The sequence below is a fragment of the Podarcis cretensis genome (assembly GCF_951804945.1).
Source record: "Podarcis cretensis genome assembly, chromosome: 15".
In the NCBI taxonomy this organism is placed as follows: domain Eukaryota; kingdom Metazoa; phylum Chordata; class Lepidosauria; order Squamata; family Lacertidae; genus Podarcis; species Podarcis cretensis.
The window spans coordinates 38,380,448-38,399,956 of record NC_137185.1 but is presented as its reverse complement, the minus strand read 5'-3'; the positions used below and the strand labels follow the sequence as shown (position 1 = coordinate 38,399,956).

General features: G+C 46.3%; 1 protein-coding gene across 1 annotated transcript in view; it reads left to right on the top strand.

The window, feature by feature from the left end:
• Positions 1-200: 200 nt before the first annotated feature.
• The window catches only part of LOC307203812 (uncharacterized protein), a 37,016-nt gene continuing 17,707 nt past the window's right edge, over positions 201-19,509 (top strand). Inside the window, exons 1-14 of the mRNA XM_079954913.1 lie at positions 201-598; positions 677-762; positions 1,445-1,599; positions 4,779-4,909; positions 5,083-5,207; positions 6,187-6,357; positions 7,077-7,184; positions 8,125-8,271; positions 9,371-9,781; positions 10,632-10,869; positions 12,470-12,687; positions 13,232-13,420; positions 15,879-16,063; positions 18,896-19,088. Coding sequence (XP_079811039.1) covers positions 681-762; positions 1,445-1,599; positions 4,779-4,909; positions 5,083-5,207; positions 6,187-6,357; positions 7,077-7,184; positions 8,125-8,271; positions 9,371-9,781; positions 10,632-10,869; positions 12,470-12,687; positions 13,232-13,420; positions 15,879-16,063; positions 18,896-19,088 — 2,353 coding nt within the window. The 5' untranslated portion in view covers positions 201-598; positions 677-680. The remainder of the gene's footprint in view (positions 599-676; positions 763-1,444; positions 1,600-4,778; positions 4,910-5,082; positions 5,208-6,186; positions 6,358-7,076; positions 7,185-8,124; positions 8,272-9,370; positions 9,782-10,631; positions 10,870-12,469; positions 12,688-13,231; positions 13,421-15,878; positions 16,064-18,895; positions 19,089-19,509) is intronic.

Here is a 19,509-nt window from a genome sequence, read left to right as displayed (position 1 = left end):
GCTTACCAGCGGGAAGGTAAACGGCGTTTCCGTGTGCGACTCTGGCTCACCAGAGCAGCGATGTCACGCTGGCCACGTGACCCGGAAGTGTCTCCGGACAGCGCTGGCCCCTGGCCTCTTAAGTGAGATGGGCGCACAACCCCAGAGTCTGTCAAGACTGGCCCGTATGGGCAGGGGTACCTTTACCTTTACCTAATATATATGGGGAAAGCCAAGTGTAACTTTGAGAAGGATAGGAAATACTTCCTTTGAAGCTTGAATTTGTTTCATTCCGGATTGTTTGATTTTTTTATGGTGGGGGGTGAACCATGTATTCCTTGGAGGAAAAAGTAGGATAAAAATGCAATAAATAAGCTCTTCTGCTTACATCCTTAAGAAAGCTGGAGGGGCCAGCGAGATGGAGATGTCAGTTGCCAGCCTGGTGCCCAGAGATCTCCACGTGGTCACAATTGGACCTCTGCCCATTGCAAAACTCACCTGGGGATTTTCGAACACTGCTGGGTACAGATACCAGAGAAGTTGCTACATTACCACATGAATTGGTAGCATTGAATTGAAGGCATGAGGAAGACCAATATGCAGTCTGTTCCTTGACAAGGTTGGGAACATGTCCTGGCAGGGGATGGAGATCTCCTATCCGAGAGAAAGACTAACTGTGATGTAATTTCAATTTTAGGGTGATGGGGTCAGCGGCTCTAAGGAGATCAGAGATGCATCAGAAGGTGGTCCAAGTCGTGTTGGGGTTGCTCTTCGCCAGTTCTGGTAGGAAGTTCTTGGAAGAAGACAAGAGATAAAAAGTGGGAAGATCACAATATTTATTTCAAGTGCCCTGGCTTTTCTTTCTTCTTCTTATGGACGAAACTGAGCAAATTCTGAGTCATTTTATCTGTGGATAAAATTATGAGGGGGTGTGTGTGTGTGTGTGCAAGCAAAAGTCCTAGGTGTCAGAGTCAACTCTTCCAAAACTGTTAGGCTGGAAAGGCAAAGGAGATAAAGGCTGTCTGTAACCAGCAAGAGCAGTTCTCCTTAGAATAATAGAATCATATATTTGGAAGGGACCACACAGGTCATCTAGCCCAACCCTCTGCAATGCAGGAAGTTGGAGTTATTGTTCTTTTTTGCTCAACTGAGGTTTTAAAGCAGAGATTGGATGGCCATCTGTCATGGATGTTTGAGTGGAGATTCCTGCATTGGAGGGGGTTGGGCTAGATGACCCTCAGGGTCCCTTCCTATTCTATCATTCTGTGGTTCCCAGACCAGCAAGCAGGCCCAACCCAAAAGCATTTCTAGTGCCCAGGAACACCATCTGACACGCGCCTTCCCTCCTTTGTCCAAATCCCCAGTTTTGAGAGGTGGGAACAAGAAGCTGTACAGTTTTGAAAGTTAGCAACAAGAAGCTAACATTTTACTGATTGGGAAAATGCCACCTTTCCTTTCCACACAGTGCTGGGGTTGTGCCCCCCAAGGTGGATCCTGTACAGGAATGAGCTTTGCCTTTACATCCCAGCTGGCTCTCTTGTTCTGTCATGGAGTGAAGCCAGAGTCTTCTGCAGGGACCAAAAGGCAGACCTGGTTGTCATCAAGGATTACCACAAGCAGGTAAGAGGTGGATTTTGCAAGCTGCAGGCTGGGAATGTTTTAGTTTGGGAGGGAGGAAGCGAGGGAAACCTCACTTGAGGATGACTGCCTGGCATAGAATCCAGATCTGACCCAGGTATGGCAATGGCCAGGTGCTCTAGGTGCCGTGTTTCATTTCTGCTTTATCTTTTAAAGGAAAAATCTCTCTTTTTTAAAAAAAATAATATTTATTCAAATTTTAAAGGTTACAAAAAGAATCAAAAAAGAAAACAAAACAGTACATAAAAGCAAATCACATCCAGGAAAAAGTAAAAGAGTGAAAACAGGAAAAAAAAAAAGTTAAAAATACATACAGTCAAAAAGTCAAAAAGAAAAAAAAACCAAGTCAAACCTTTACATATTTTCCTTTCTTTAACTTATTTCCTTGACTTCCTCACACCTCCCCTCTTTATATTCTAGTTCAGATAAGTATTTCAGCAAATCCTTCATCTTGTTTTTATCCTAATAATTTATCTTGATATCCTGTAATTTTTCATTCTCTCTTTCACCAATTATCCATCCATTTTTACTTTATTTAATCTTATTTCTCATTAAAACTGATATATTTGAACTTATTCTCTTAAGACGTTTCCCCTAGGGTTATAAAAATTTCATTCCACGATTTTTCCATTTTCCATTTTTTTTAAAAAAAAATCTCAATATATACATTTTAAATTCCCAGTTTTCTTCCACCGTCTCCCCTCCCCGGTCTCGGCCCCTACCAACAGTTCCATCAACCTCCAACAGTCCATCAACCTAGAGATCTTAAATCCGAGGCTCTTAACTCTTCTTCATGTCCCGTCTGCCGATCTTCTTGATAATCTTTGGTATTAAAAAACAGTTCTCGGAGGGGCTCCAACCCAACAATGATCAGATTCCTTCTTAGCAAGTCTGCCAGATTTCCATAATTAAAGGTAGGGCCCATAAAGTATTCCAAGCCTTGCTTCACACTTCTTCCAAGTCCAAAGGCCCCAAATACTCCAATCTCCTCCTGGCTCAAATTCATATCCCAAAAGTCATTTGATCCCCACATAAGGTGATCTCTCGACCTTTCATTTTCCAAATCAAGCCAGGCTCCCATCTCCAAAACCTGGCTTCTCTTAATTACCGTCATATAAGGCCTCAACTTATAATCCTCCATTTGCCTCTGTAGGGTTAAGGCTCCCCCTTGCTTCACTTTCACAACAACTCTCTCCTTCTCTGGTTCTTCAGTGTGTTCCATTGAAAAGGATTCCTGTGCCGGATTCTTGTCAACTTCTTTGCTGATGCCCACTTTTGTTCCCAAAATATCAACGCTGGTAGCCATGGCATCTATCTGTTCATGCAGCTTTCCCAGCAGATAAAATGTCCTATTCAGTACAGACTCTACTTCCTTCCCAACAGACATCCTTAAAGTGTTCAAGGTCAAAGCTGGTTTCTCAGGGCCTTTATTTTTAAAACCAATTTCCCAGCTGCATTCTTGTAACAATGTCCCAAAACTCCCTCTAGAGGGAAACAGTCTCCATTTATCAATCCTTCCAGCACAGTCCCAAAAGTCCCAAAGGTAAATTAGTAACAATTCCAATTACTTTTCCTTCTTTTTAAGCACAGAAGCGGACAATGGAAACAAAGTCTATCTTTTGTATCTTGACAGCTAGCTGTCAAATTTATCTATTCACCGTCGATGGGCTCCTCGCGGACCGCTCCCAGGTTTAGAGACGTGGCGCTTCAATTCCTAAATTTTCACCTTCTCCTGCAGGGTTCCCCTGCTTCCAAGGGAGGTATTAATAATATTTTCAATCAGTGGAGTTTTAATCCTTTACGTAGGACTTTCCAAGACCTTAGTTAACAAGTTCTTTGCTTCAATCTATTTACAAAAAGAGAAGGTGGACTTCCTGTTTAGACCTTCCCCGTTCAGTGCCAAATTAAATTATTTTAGAAGTCCAATTTCCCGTTCTACTCACAGGTTGTTGTTTAAAATCCAATTGTCCCCAGGAAAAAGTCAGCGCTCTCCGGCAACGGCTGTGCGGCTTCACTCCGTAAAAATAGCGGTCGATTCAAAACACCGCACCGCTCGCCCCCCGTCACTTCGTATCCCCCAAAAAGGGGTTTCCCTGCAAGTAGGGGGGGCGCTCCTGGTGTCAGCCGAATCCCACGTTCCCAGGCTTCCTCCGCCTGGGATTTTTAAGGGGTCTCCGCCTTCGCCGCGGCGGCAAGACCCGAATTTCACAGAGCGGGTTCCTCTCAGTCAGATGAATTCCACCATTGCCGATGGCGCTAACCCAGAAGTCCTAAAGGAAAAATCTCAAAGTGGTTGATAATCCACTAAAACATCCAATCAAACAATCCAGAAGGGGGAAAAAATTCAAGCTTCAAGGAAAATATTGCAGATCATTCTCAAAGTGACAATTTGCTTTCCCCATATTTATTGACCAACTTAATTGATAGAGTGGTCCCATAGCAGAATTTCTTGAGGAAGCCAGTGTGCTGTAGTGGTTGAAGAGTTGAACCAGGACCTGGGAGATCAGGGTTCAACTCCCCACTCAGCCAGTCATGAAGCTCACTGCGTGACCTTGGAGTCAATCACAGACTCTTAACCTACTTCGCAGGGTCGTTGTAGGGATTAACTGAGGAGGAGGCGAACCAAGAGATCTCTGCAATATGCACCCGGCACCTGGCAAATTTCTAACACTGTTCAGAACCCTTTTCTATTCTGCACCCAATGAGGGCTCTTGAGTCCCAGGTCGACTAGGTCATTTCCTGAGCCCAGGAACATAAACAGAAATGCTTCAGGTTTCTTAACAAATGGTTAGATGGAACATTTTCTTCAGTTCATTGTATATCATTTCCCAAAACTTTTTAATTTCATTACAATCCTACCACATATGATAAAATGTCCCCTCCTTTTCCTTACACTTCCAACACACATTTGAACTGGTTTTATACATTTTACCTAACTGCACTGGAGTTATATACCATCTATACATCATCTTCATATAATTTTCTTTCAGCAAAGAACAATCTGAGAGCATGAAACTCTTAATCTCAGGGTTGTGGGTTCAAGCCCCACATTGGGCAAAAAGATTCCTGCATTGCAGGGGTTTAGATTAGATGACCCTTGGGGTTCCTTCCAACTCAACAATGTTATGATTCTGTGATTTTATTATGCTGCCTTTGCACAGATGTTCCTGACGGAACTCTCAGACAGCACCCGGGAAAACGCCTTGCACTACTGGATCGGGTTAGCATGGCGAGAGGCAAGCAGTCAGCTTGCCTGGGTGGATGGGACCCCATTATCGCAGAGCTGGTACAGGTAAGAGAACCTTGATGCGTGGCTCTGATGGCAGAGGGCTCCAGTGTGGGGCTTCAACCCACAACCCCAAGATCAAGTCTCCTGCTCTGCTGACGGAGCTATCAAAGTGGTTTGCTAAGAGACCAGAAGCAAGTTCTTTGCTTTTGGATCTTGAACTCTTTCTGCTTTATCAGAAACTGGCTCCAAGGCCACCCCAAGAAGGAGCGTTGCACACAGCTCGTGGGCATCTATGCTGGCCAGTGGAGGGACTGGGATTGCGGTGCCAACGTCTCCTTCATCTGTGAGATGCCCATGAAAGGTAAGAGCAAAGGGGGTGTCTCCTTCCCAGCCTCGACATTCAGCAGCCAGCAGGAGGCATAATGAGGGAGGCTATATAAATGCTGCATTTTGCTGTTGAATGGAGAGAGCCAAACCCAGTAGCCCTCACTAATTTTAATAGTAGTTGTAGTAGTAATTGTTGTTGTAGTAGTAGTATTTATATCCTGCCCATCTGGCTGGTTTTTACCTCCCCAGCACCCAGGGTTGGCATGGGAGAGGTCCCTTGACGCTTCAAGACTTAGTAGCCATTGACAGGCCTCTCCTCTGTGCATCACACTGTTGACTCATGTTACGTTTGTTGTCCACTAAGACCCCTAGACCCTTCTCACATGTACTACTAGTAAGCCAGGTGTCCCCCATCTTATATTTGTGCAGATGGTTTTTCCTACCAAGGGGCAGAACCTTAAATTTGTCCCTGTTGAAATTTTGCTAGTTTGGGCTCAGTTCTCCAATCTGTTGAGGTCATCTTGAAACCCGAGTCTGTCTTCTGTGGCATTAGCTACCCCTTTCATTTTGGGGTCATCTGCAAATTTGATGAGCATCCCCTCAATTCCTTCATCCAAGATGTTAAACTACAGCGGACCCAGGACAGAGCCCTGTGGCAGCCCCCCTTTCCCCCCAGGATGACGAGGAACCATTAATGAGCACACTTTGGGTTCAGCCAGGCAACCAGCTACAAATCCATCTAACAGTTTCCTCGTCCAGCTCACATTTTACCTGCTTCTTCACAATAATATCATGGGGGATTTTGTCGAAAGCCCTGCTGGGGGAAGTGCAAAGGGGATCTCTGGATTTCAGGAGGATAAAGTGTGGAGGAGAACGCTGGGTGGATGAAGGGGAAATAAAGGCAGTGTGGGGAGTTCACCATTTACATTAATCTAAAATGTGGACCTGCCCACCAACTTCATAGCTGCACCTTCTTGTACCTCTCTCTCTCCCCTTGTGCCTTTCCTGTTTAGATGCCCTCCCTGGCTCTGTGAGGAAAGTGCCCTTCCGCTCCCACTGCTACGCCTTCCATTTCCCATCCTTCCGGGAACTGAGGTCATGGAGAGAGGCCCAGTCTTTTTGCCAGGAATCTGGGGAGGGCCTCGCAATTGTTGGAGATGAGGAGCAGAACACCTTCATGTCCGGTGAGGGATGGAAGCAGCAAACCAGTAGCCAAGACAGTAGCATTTTGGGCTGATCTAGCTGGGCTCCTCTTAGAATAATAGACTCATAGTTGGAAAGGACCACAAGGACCATCGGTCTAGTAGCCCAACCCCCACAATGCAGGAATCCTTTTTGCCCAACACGGGGCTTGAACCCACGAACCAGAGATAAAGAAACTCATGCTCTACCAATTGAGATATGTGCTTCTTATTAGTTTTTTAAGTGCCCTTGGGGGATGGCTGTTGCCATTTATCTCTTTATATTTTAAATATTTTGGGGGCTGCTTTTCTGGGCAAATGACCCTTTAAAGATGCTTACAGTCAAAAGCAGCAAAAAATGAAACTAACAGTGGAGATTTTCAAAACTTAAAAGAGCACCTGTACCCAAATGCCGCCCTCAGAATAACTCTCTTCCTCCTCCTCTTCAGTTGGTACAGTGTGGTGCTGATAATGCCAAGGTTGCAGGTTTGATCCCTGTATGGGACAACTGTGTATGCCTGCATTGCAAGGGGTCAGACTAGATGACCCTCGGGTCCCTTCCAGACCTACAATTCTATGATTCTATGAGATGGTGGCATTTATTGTCCCCATTCAAACTGGGAGGTAGTAGTGATGGTTTTGCACTGGAAGAGGGTGCGGGGAGCTGGCCATCTAATCCTTACCAAGAAACATCTGTGATGGTTTCTCCTTTTCCTCCCCAGATGCCTTTCCTGAGGATGGCTGGCAGATGTGGATCGGGCTGCGCTTTGGCACCTCATGGAGGTGGAGCGACTCGTCAGCCCCCCCAGCCTATTTCCGGTGGCATCTGGGTATGTTGAGTCCAAGCATGATCGCTCCTGAACAGAAGGGTCCTGAATCACAGCTGGTTCTCTGTGTCAGAACTCTTGGTTGCCATCCAGAACTGCATAAAAACTAGAATCATAGATTTGTAGAGTTGGAAGGGACCCCAACTCAACCCCCTGTAATGCAGGAATCTCAACTCAAGCATGATGACAGATGGCCATCCAACCTCTGCTTAAAAACCTCCAAGGAAGGAGAGGCCGCCACCTTCTGAGGGGGTCCAATCCTCAGTTGAACAGCTCGTACTGCCCTAAAGCTGTTCCTAACATTTAGTCAGAATCCTCTTTCTTGTAACTTGAATCCATTGGTTCAAGTCTTACGCTCCAGAGCAGGAGAAAGCAAGCTTGTTCCATCTTCCATGTGATGACCTTAAGATATTTGAAGATGGCTCTCATCTGTCCCATCAGTTTCCTCTTTTTCAAGCTAAACATACCCAACTCTCTCTACTGTTCCTCATAAGACTTGCTCCATAAGACCTGGGGCTCTTTATTATTTTATTGCCCCTATTTATTGATTGATTGATTGATTGATTGCATTCATATCCCACATTTTTCTACAAGGAGCTCTTTCCCTCCACCCTTAATCCCCTTAATCCCCACAACAACAATGCCCAAATTAAGATTTGAACCCTGGTCTCTCCCAGGCCCTAGTCTGCAATACCACATTGACTCAGCTGGGGTTCTCTCCACACAAATGGGCTCTGGGATGGGGTGTTGAGGCTGGGGGAAGGGTGTGGAATGGACCTAAAGTTCTTGCCCATTTCCCACTTGGGGTGGGAAAGAAGTGCAGGAAGTGACAATGAAGGTAGAATTAGGAAGAGTGTTGGGATTTCCTGGAGACAAGGTAGGAGGCTGTAGCTAGAAGCCGCTCATATGGGCTCTTACAACCCCTGGCTGCTCTATTCTCTAGGAAAAGCCCCCGAACAGGTGAAGGACCAATGTGTGGTGCTGAGTCTGCAGCCCACCAATATGGCCCAACATGGGACGTGGCAGACCAGACCGTGCAATGAGCGTCCTACGACCGAAATAACAGGATTTGTCTGCCAGCACAGATATGGTGAGTGCCATAGATGCTCAAGGGCAACAGAGGGGCCGCAGACAGGCTGGAGCAGACAGAGAGAGAGAGCTGCCTCTTAACTCCTCTCTTCTCATGAGTGGAGAAAAGGGGAGCTAAAATCACAAAGCAATTTGCAGTATAAAAGCACCACTCAGGTGTGAAACTGTTGGATTTTCATCTGAAAATGCTGGACATCATCTCAAGGAGACCAGAAAGCAGCTGATAATAATGATAGCGATAACGATATCAGTAACGGTAACCAGAACTGTAACCATAACCATAACCGTAACAGTATGATATCGATTAACGATAACGATAAACATAACGGTAACGATAATGGTAATGGTAACAGTAACAATGTTATTAATTGTACTCTGCTCCAGCCACTCTGAGATCCAAGGAATTGCAAACCCCTAATTAGCAAATTCCTGATAAATTAGGTAGAAAGACTAGAGGAACGGACTATGCAAAGGGCTGGCAACAAACCTGTGAAGGACTGAGCTGACAGTTTGAGACAAAATCCCTCTCCAAAGGCTTTTTCGGCGGCTCCCCTCTCCAAAGGCTTTTATGGGAAATCTTGGAAGAAAGCCCTCATGTAGAGGGATAGCTTTCATCCCCTTGAATTATAATTATAATTATAATTATTTAAATTATGCCACCCTTATATAAATTATATGCCTCCCTTCATCAAGATCTCAGGGTGGTTTACAAGAGGCAATTCAAAAAAGGCATGCTCATTTTGATTTGGAATCGGCATTTCGTTTCGTAACTGCATAAAATCCTTCTGAAAGATAAAAGAATCTGGATTTGGGGGACAAGTTTGGGAACCTCAGATTCCACATGTGAATTTTTGTAGGTCCCTGCCCCTCCCAATCCCTTTTGCCTCGGCAGGGGGTGGGGGGAGAGGCAGTGGCTGAGTGCTAGGGGGCTGATCCAAAAGGCAGGTGGGCTTCTTGTGGGATGGACTCCTCCGATGCTTCCTCTCACAGGCTCTGAATGAAATGAGTGTTGGGAGTCCTTGAGTCGAGCTCCACCAATAACAGCAGGCTCCTCCACCTTCCCTTCCCTGGGCCTAATTTGCTCCCATCTCTGTTGCCAGATTTTTGTGGTCCGCCGGAGCCTGTGTACTTTCCCCTCCCTGGAGGGATAGGTCCGCATGCCACAGCTGATGTCACCTTCTCTTTCCCTGGTCATTCTTCCTGCACCCTGTCCTTGGCTGGCCTCCACACCGATGCCACACATTTCCGACTAAGCCTAGAGTCCAATGCCACCCATGTGCGTGGCAGTGTCACCACAGATCTCGGCGGCTCCCTGGAGCGCAAGAACTTTTCTGGGGTGCCCTTTTCGCCTGGGCTGTTCAGCACATGGAGCCTCTTCACTTACCCTCACGGCCTCGCAAGCTTCTTGGACCACCAGGAGCATTTCCGTCTCTCCAGCGCCCAAGACATTCCCTTTGCAAACCTCGACTCCTTGAGGATAATAGGAGCAACCGTGGCCAACGCGTCTCTAGGTAGGTTGGGGAGGATTTTTTTTGGGGGGGGACACAAAGAAGAGTCCCCCTTGCTTTTGAACCAGCAGAAGGTGGGCAAACATTGATGTTTCTGTAAAGAGACATGGGGGGTCCCTGCAGCAAGCCCCTTCCACCTGGTTTCCTTGGAATTCATGTCAACAGAGGCCAATGAAGTTTCTGCACTGTCAGGTTCTCTCCTTGACATATATCTGCTAGCTGAGCATGATAGTCAGAAATCTGCAAGCAGTGCAACCTTTCCTTTGCATGTTGCAAGACTGCCAGCTTTTTCTTTCTCTTTTTTTGCATGCACAGACACCATCACCTCGAACAAGGGGGGGGGCAGTACAACCAAACATGGTGTAGTGGTTAGAGTGTCAGGTTTTGGACCTGGGAGATCAGGGTTCAACACTCCTCACTCAGTCATGAAGCTCACTGGGTGACCTTGGAGTCAGCCGCAGCCTCTTAGCCTACCTTGCAGGCTTGTTGTAGGGATTGACTGAGGAGGGGGGGTGAACTATGGACTCCTTGGAGAAAAAGGTGTGAGATAAATTAAATAAATAAACCTTTCTGCTAACTTGCTTGCATAAGAAAGCTGGAGAGTCAGGTGGAGATCACCAACCTGGTGCCCAGAGATCTTGACGCAGTCACAATTGGACCTGTGCCAGTCTCAAAGTGCGACTGACCTGCAGCCACCCTCTCAATTCCCCCCAAGTCCACCACTGATTGTTTCCAGGAATAGCTGAAGGAGGGCAGGAAAAGGCTACAAAGGCTTTTTTGTGCTTTCCCAGAAAATCTGCAAAGGAGGGTGCTGACATTGTTCAGAGGCTGACCTCTTTGCCTTCCCTTCCAGAGTATCGCCTTTCTTTTGACCTACACTTCCCCAGCAGTGGCAGCAGCCTGCAGCTGGAAGATGCCATACGCCGCTACCTCAACAACTTCACCATCGGGCTGTGGGTTCGAAGTCAACCTGCTGCTGCCGCCGCTGGCTCCCGCAAGATGTGCCTGGTCAGCTATGCGCTAAAGTGGAGGCAGCCAGAGTTTGCCCTCTTCCTCCTCTCCCCCTCGGGGCTGGAGTTCCACATCAAGGGGTAAGCAGGAGATCCCTCCACTTGCAATGATGGTTTTAAATGATGCTCTCTTCCCAGATTTTGGTCTTGGATGTGGTTTTGAGGTTTTATGACATTTTATATGGGGTTTCTATACTGTGTGTGTATAATGCTATATATTACATATCTCCACAATTCTATGATTTTATGTCCTTTGCTGCCGCTCTAACTTGGGCACCAAAATGTTTCGAGCTGGTGGCGCAGCCCTCTCACCATCCCAGTTGCCAGGAAGCCAGTAAGTTTCTTTGTACTCCAAATGTCCATTATGTGAGGGGGATAGCTCAGCTGGCAGAGCATGCGACCCTTAATCTCAAGGTCGTAGGTTTGAGCCCCACATTGGGAAAAAGATTTCTGCACTGCAAGGGGTTGGACTAGATGACCCTCGTGGTCCCTTCCAACTCTATGATTCTATTATCCCAGTTCCCTGTATTCTTTGGGTGTGGGAGGGAGTCGTGTGCTTTAAATGTGCTTGATGTGGATGTGGCCTCAGTTAAGGAGAGTTTCATCAACGAGCCACCTACCAAGCAATTTACAGCAATTCCATAATTATAATTTTTGACCTCATGACTATAAATGATGTGATCTGAACAAGCCAGGAAGCTGGCATGAAATGTATTCTTTGAAATGCATTTGCTGATTTATCTGCACACATCCCAGCCTGAGCATGGAAAGGTAAAAGTGATCCACAGTGATCCATGCGACGGTCATCTCCAGGCTTGACTACTGTAATTCGCTCTATGCGGGGCTGCCCTTGAAGCTGTCCCAGAAACTCCAGCGGGTGCAGAATGCTGCAGCGAGGCTCCTCACGGGGTCTCTGTCATGGGAGCATATTCACCCAGTGCTTTTCCAGCTGCACTGGCTCCCGGTGGAGTACAAGGTCAGATTTAAGGTGCTGCTTTTGACCTTTAAAGCCCTTCACGGCCTAGGACCCTCGTACCTACGGGACCGCCTCTCCCGGTATGCCCCACGGAGAGCCTCAAGGTCCATAAATAGCAACACCCTAGTGGTCCTGGGCCCTAAGGAAGTTAGATTGCTTTCAACCAGAGCCAGGGCCTTTTCAACTCTGGCTCCAGCCTGGTGGAACGCTCTGCCTTATAAGACCAGGGCCCTGCAGGATCTGATTTCTTTCTGCAGGGCCTGTAAGACAGAGTTGTTCCTCCTGGCCTTTGGCTTGGAGCCAATTTGATTCCCTCCCTCTCTTTCTTTTTTCTTTTCCTTCTCCTCCTGCGATGAGGCTACATTTTAATATTTTAATGTTTCAGTATTTTAATGCTGTATTTTAGTTTTGTTTTTAATTTGTAATCATTCAACTTGTTTTTATTATTGCTTGTAAGCCGCTCTGAGCCCGGCCTTGGCTGGGGAGGGTGGGGTATAAATAAAGATGATGATGATGATGATGATGATGATGATGATTAAAAGGAGAACCCAGATAGCTCAGTTGTTAGAGCATGAGACTCTTAATCTTAGGGTTGTGGGTTTGAGCCCCATAATGGGCAAAATATTCCTGCACTGCAGAGGGTTGGACTAGCTGACCCATTCCACTTCTATGATTCTATCACTTCTTCCCGGTTTCTCTTTGCAGGTCAGTGATGTTCAGCGGCACCCAGGGCTCCCTTCTGGATGGATCCTGGCACCATGTGGCCGTCTCGGTCTCCAGCGCTCCTGGACTCCCGTCCTTCAAGGTCTTCATGGATGGATTTCTCTGGGAGCCCCACTTCGCTGAGAGTAGCAGCTTCCTGAGGAAGGGGCTCTCCCTTGGGGGGAAGCTGATAATTGGACAGCTGGAAGTGGGCAGCAGAGGTAAGTCCCTCCTTTGCTCAGAGGCTGTAGGCTTGCCCTGTGGCTGTAGTATAGAAACCCCATATAAAATGTCATAAAACCTCAAAACCACATCCAAGACCAAAATCTGGGAAGAGAGCATCATTTAAAACCATCATTTCAAGTGGAGGGATCTCCTGCTTACCCCTTGATGTGGAACTCCAGCCCAGAGGGGGAGTGGAGGAAGAGGGCAAACTCTGGCTGCCTCCACTTCAGCGCATAGCTGACCAGGCACATCTTGCGGGAGCTGGTGGCAGCAGCAGCAGCAGGTTGACCTTGAACCCACAGCCCGATGGCGAAGTTGTTAAGGTAGTGGTGAATGGCATCTTCCAACTGCAGGCCGCTGCCACCACTGGGGAAGTGTAGATCAAAAGATCCCCCCTCAAAGGCTGGGCCCATAACAAAGACTTGGTGGAAAAGCCGTAGCCCCTCCATCTCTCACCTCCATGCCCCCACATCACTGGTTCTCATCTCTGGGCAATAAGGGGCTCTTACCACATCCCTGCATGTTGGGGCTGCATTGTAGGGACCAGCCTCTTCGTGGGGGACCTGAGTGAAGTCAACCTGTGGGACCGAGCCTTGCCCGAGGTTTCCATAAAGCAGATGGCAGCCTCAAGGACTCGGTGGAAGTTCCCTGGGAACGTGGTGAGCTGGAGCACACTGGTAGCAAAGAAGCCTTCCTCTGTGCAAATCAGCGCTGCAAGCCAAGACCCAGGTAAGTGGCCTCCTGCAGCCAGATATATAAGCTAATCGCCAAATGGCACCTTAAACCTAAGTTACAGTCGCCGCAATGGAATCTCTAGGCACCAACTCCCCCCCAATAAATACTGTTGGTGTTTTAGTTTGTTTGTTTGTTTGTTAAAGATTTTCTTGGTTTCTTTCTCAAGTAACATTTTTTACAGACCAGTTTCATTTGTTGAGACATTAGGAAGAAAAGGGGGAAAGAGGTGGAGGGGGGAACGGTGAGTAGGGGTTGGGTCGGGTGGCGATGTTTTTCTTTTACTTAATATATGTAGGGTTTGGTGTCAGCGTTGCTTGTGCAGGTTCTCTGCTATTCACTTGTGTTTCTTTGTTGGTGAGAGAGGTTGGGGTTGGCCTAGGGTGTGGTTGTTTGTTTGTGATTGGCTGTGGTGATCTTTGTTTTCAGGTGTGAGTGGGATGGGTGGGTGTTTTGGATCAGGTTAGCCATATTGATTGGTATGCTGTTGGTGGATTTTTGTCATTATCTTGTTGGGCTGTGTATATGATAAAGGGGAGCCATAAAAGCATCTTCTTCTATTTGTCCCCGTGTCAGTTTCAGTTTATTGGTTAATTTTTCTAGTAAGGCTGTTTCCCATACTATTTGGTACCATTGGTCCATGCTTACTGCTGATTGTTTTTGTTTTTGTTGTTATCATTTCTATACCGCTTTATATTTTAAATGAAATCTCAAAGCGGTTGACAACACATTAAAACATCCCATCAAACAATTCAGAATAAAACAAATTCAAGCACCTAGGGAAATATTTCAGAACCTTTCAGTGACATTTAGCTTTCCCCATACTTGTCGACCAACTTAATTAAAAGAGCTGCTCCATAGCAGAAGTAAATCTAGGAAGACAGTGTGCTGTAGTGGTTAGAGTGTCAAAACAGGACCTTGGGAAGAACAGGGTTCAGATCCCCAGCCAGCCAGCCATGAAGCTCATTGAGTAACCTTGGAGTCAGTCGCAGCCTCTTAACCTACCTCACAGGGTTGTTGTAGGCAATGACTGAGGAGGGAGTGAACCATGGAGTCCTTGGAGGAAAAGGTGGGCTATAAATGCAATAAATAAGCTCTTCTACCTACCTGCTTGGGACGCGGGTGGCGCTGTGGTCTAAACCACCGAGCCTAGGGCTTGCCGATCAGAAGGTTGGCGATTCGAATCCCTGCGACAGGGTGAGCTCCTGTTGTTCGATTCCAGCTGCTGCCCACCTAGCAATTCGAAAGCACATCAAAGTTCAAGTAGATAAATAGGTACCACTCCAGCAGGAAGGTAAATGGCGTTTCTGTGCGCTGCTCTGGTTTCACCAGAAGTGGCTTAGTCATGCTGGCCACATGACCCAGAAAAACTGTCTGCGGACAAACGCCAGCTCCCTTGGCCTATAGAGTGAGATGAGCGCACAACCCCAGAGTCGTCCACGACTGGACCTAACTGTCAGGGTATCTTTACCTTTACCTATCTGCTTAAGAAAGAAGGGCAAGCCAGATGGAGAGGTAGTTGCCAACCTGGCATCCAGGGATTGCCACATGGTCGCAACTGGACCTGTGCCAGTCACAAAACGTGCCTGGCGCCTGGCGAATTTAAAACACTGGATGAAGCCCAGGAACAAAGGGGGGGGGTGAGGGCAGGCAGCAGCTTGGGCTACTAAGGGGACAGTGTGATGTCACCATGTGACCTTCATCTCGGGTTGTGGGAAGCAGCTTTTAGCTCCTGTGAGACATGGGCTCCGGACTGAGAGGAGATATGAAAGCTATCTTCAAATATCTCAAGGGCAGTCACATGGAAGGTGGAGCAAGCTTTGTTTTCCCCCACTCCGGAGGGTAGGGCTCAAAGCAATGGCTTCAGGTTACAAGAAAGGAGATTCCGACTAAACATTCTGTCATAAGAGGTGCTCAACAGTGGAATGGACTTCATCTGAAGGTGGTAGACTCTCCTTCCTTGAATGTTTTTAAGCAGAGTGAAATATACTCAGAGTCGCAAAGTGATTTCATGCTCTTTATTCAGCTCATAGTGGTGAGGAGGAATGAATGAAAGTCCCCTCAAAGTATCTGCTTTATATACATTATTTACACAATGGGCTGCACATGATTGGCTAATTCCGGGATTCTACTGTAAGCCAATCAGGTTGTGGATTCACTTATATCTGGAGCATGATTGGGTGGTTCCTGCCAACCAATCATACTGCTGCATTGTTCTAGGACCAATCAGACTGCTGCATTCTGAATCCTATTGTTCTAGGACCAATCAGACTGCTGCAATTTGGATCCTATTGTTCTAGGACCAATCAGACTGCTGCAGTTTGGATCCTATTCAACTCAGTACATAACACAGAGGTTGGATGCTTGAGTTGAGATTCCTACATTGCAGGGGGTTGGGGTAGATGACCCTCGATCTTCCAACTATATGATTCTGTGATTCTGTGATTCACCACAGGCACCTCCTTCGTGTGGTTTGGGTTTCTTCGGCTCAGAGGCAAACAGTCAGCCCTGTGCACCGATCCAGAGCAGTCCCTGGTCTATACTGAGCTTGCGCTAGACCAGTGCCTCAAATGTGCTTTCTGGGGGCTGCAGCCAAATGGTCGACTCCGCAACATCGCAGACCCTCCTTCCTGCCTTCAGGTAAATGGAACTGGCACTCCCTCTCCTGAATGACGTCAGGGGATAAACTCTTTGATAGTGGTGGAGTGAGGGGTGCAGGAGGAATCAGCCACCCTATTTATTTATTTATTTATTTATTTGCATTCTATGACTGCTTTTAATCTGTCGTCTCTTTCCAGTCTCTCAAATCTACAGGGTAAAAGCTTTTTTTATGATATTGGTTAATTTGAAGTGGTTGCTAGATCACAGCAACTCCTTTTCCAGTTTTTATTTATGTTCTTACTAAATTTTTCTTAAGTCACAGTAGAACACACAAAAGAGTCTCTGTTTTCACATCACTGAATCGTTCCAACAAAGCAATATGTTGTAGGAAATAAGGAGTCACCCAGACTGCTTTAGATTCACACCCCTTAAAGCAGCTTAAATTTATACAAGCTTCTTTTTAGGAGCTGATTGGTTCTCTCTCTCTCACACACACACATTTATTTCCCCTCCGCTCCTGAGAAAAATGAATAGGAAGACAAGCAGGGGACGGGGTCCTTTGCAGGGGGTGCCAACACCCCAAATGCTTTAGGGAAAGAAATGCAAGACTCCGGGAGTAGCTTGATAGTGCTTCAAAACAACCTGCTCTGGGATAGTTCAGGGTCATGGTTTTGAGCCCCATGGTGGGCCATATAATCTTACAAAACAGAGCATTGGAATACAGTGGTACCTTGGTTCTCGAACGGCTTATTTGTTGAACAAATCGGCTCCCAAATGCTGCAAACCCGGAAGTAAGTGTTCTGGTTTGCGAACGTTTTAAAGGAAGTAAACCGCAGCTTCCGCTTGGGGGAAGGAAGCTCCTGCAGCCAATCAGAAGCCGCGCCTTGGTTTTTGAATGGTTTCAGGAGTTGAACAGACTTTCGGAACGGATTAAGTTCAACAACCAAGGTACCACTACTCATGAGCCTTGTGGTCCCTTCCAGCTCCACATTCTATGACTCTATGTACCTTTGGGGGGGGGAGAAACCCCCCCTGGCTCTTCTGCTTATTTTCCAGCATGAACCTGAGGAGACGGACGGGGCAGCAGGAGATTCCTCACCCTGATGCTCTTGGCTAAGTCCTGGGGTGTTGCTCATGCATTTCAAAAAACCACCAATTAATTAATTACCATATTTTTCTCTCTATAAGACGCACCAGACCACAAGATGCACCTAATTTTTGGAGGAGGAAAACAAGAAAAAAAATATTCTGAATCTCAGAAGCCAGAACAGCAAGAGGGATCACTGCGCAGTGAAAGCAGCAATCCCTATTGCTGTTCTGGCTTCTGGGATAGCTGCACAGTCTGTATTCGCTCCATAAGATGCACACACATTTCCCCTTACTTTTTAGGAGGGGAAAAGTGAGTCTTATAGAGCAAAAAATACGGTACATTGATATACCCTGCTTCATCCGAAGATCTCAGGGCAGTTCAAAAGATTAAAGAACAGGATAAAAGCACAAATAAATTGTTTGAACAGAAACAAAACAAAACAAAACAAAAACAACCTTTAAAACACATTTAGAAGGCTGTAGAATATTAATCAGCCCACAATGTTATTTTTGGAAAGGTGAAGACTCACTGCACAGATATACATAAAAGGTCAGTGTTGTTGTTGTTTTTTAAATGCAACACAATGTTTTAAAAATGCAACAGCCCATTGAGTGCAGACTCGCTGACCAGCCATTTGACTTGGTGGCAGGTAGCCTCAGTGGCAAAGGCAGTCTCTCTTCCCCTCACACCAGCTGTATACCCACCATACTTCATTTAAAACACCCCCGTTCCAAAAGGGTGCTGGGAATTGTAGCTTTGTGAGGGCTGAGCTACAGTTCCCAAGATTATTTAAAAGAAGGAGATGAGCATCAGGGATATGGCACACATGCAGCCACCAGCACTGCCGGTTTGAAACCAGCTTGGAACAGCATCCACTGCCCTGCATTCCCCAGCTCTAGAAATTGCATTTTTGTGTGAGTGCTGCTATTTTCTTTTAGGTGTTCCTTGTCCCTTTCACAGAAAAACTACTTGCTTAGGAGTCATGAGAGTTAAATAGATTTAAGTCTATAGTTTCGGGATGACATCTCAAGGCAGTTTTTAAATCTTTGATTGTTTTGCTGTGTTTTTATATTCTGTTGGAAGTTGCCCAGAGTAGCTGGGACAACCCAATCTGATGGGCGGTGTAAAAATAATAAAATTATTACTAAATTATTATTACAAAGAAAGGAGCTCTAATTCCTGTGGGGTATCTCTGTGTGAGTTCTTGTGCCAGCTTGCCGATGAGCTCAGTTATTTGTGGGTTTTCCCCCTACAATAATTAGTTTTTAGTTACAATAATCCAATGGTAGCCTCATTATAACAATGCCAAGTTATAATACAGTTATGAACCCCAGTCGTTCAGATGCCAAATTATATAATTTAGGAGGCCTCCCATGTGCTAGAATTGACGGTTTGATGATTTACTTTGTTTCTGCGTTCCAAAATCTTATTGATCTCAATTCCATTCCATTCAAAATAACACTCCCTTATACAACAACTGCAATATTAACGGCATCCATTCATCTTGACACATTAAATGATTTACAAATCTGTAGCTGAAGCACTCAAACTATATCCTTATTCCTTCTGTGTGTGACAATTATTCTGTCCATTGTGTTCCTTCCTGTCCAGTTAGCTCAGTTGTTAAAAGTGTGATGCTAATAATGCCAAGATTATGGGTTTGATCCCCGTATAGGTTCATATTCCTGCACTGCAGGGAGTTGGACTAGATGATCCTCAGGGTCCCTTCCAACTCTCTGATTCTGTGATTCATGCAGGCTTCTCCCCTGTTCTCTGTGCAGGTGGCAGCAGACGAAGTCTCCTTGTTGAGCAGTTCAGACTGTTCCATGGACACCAAGAGCTCCTTTCGCCTCTTACCGGACCAGCGGCTGCAGAATCTGCACTTGGGGTTCTGCGTGTTTCAAGGAGTCATTCACACCAAGCTCTACCTGGGGAAGTGCACCCCACAGGCGTTGTACTTTGTGCTGGATCAGGGTGCGTTCTTTAAAAAGTATACTTGCCCCTCCCTTCCTCCAAGGAGCTCAGGGCAGCAGACATGACTCCTCCCTCCCCTTTCACCTTTTATCTTCACCACAACCCTGCATGGTAGGAGGCTTGGGTGAGGCAGAATGACTGACACAACACCTGGTGCTTCGTTGGGGCTCATCTCACACAGCCAACAGTTTAGACTGCTTCATTTTGGTATGGGGAGGGGTAAGCTGTGATGAGCCCAGCTGGTGTGTGTGTAAAAGGAAGTCTGATGTATTTGTTAGCAGACTTTGCAGGTTGTGTGAATTAGATTGGAATAATCACAGTTTCCGGAGTTCAAAGGCTTTATTCATGCAAGAACTATTTATAGGTTGGGCGGAGATGAGAGAGAGAAAGACATTTGTCAGGACAGAATAACAACAAAATA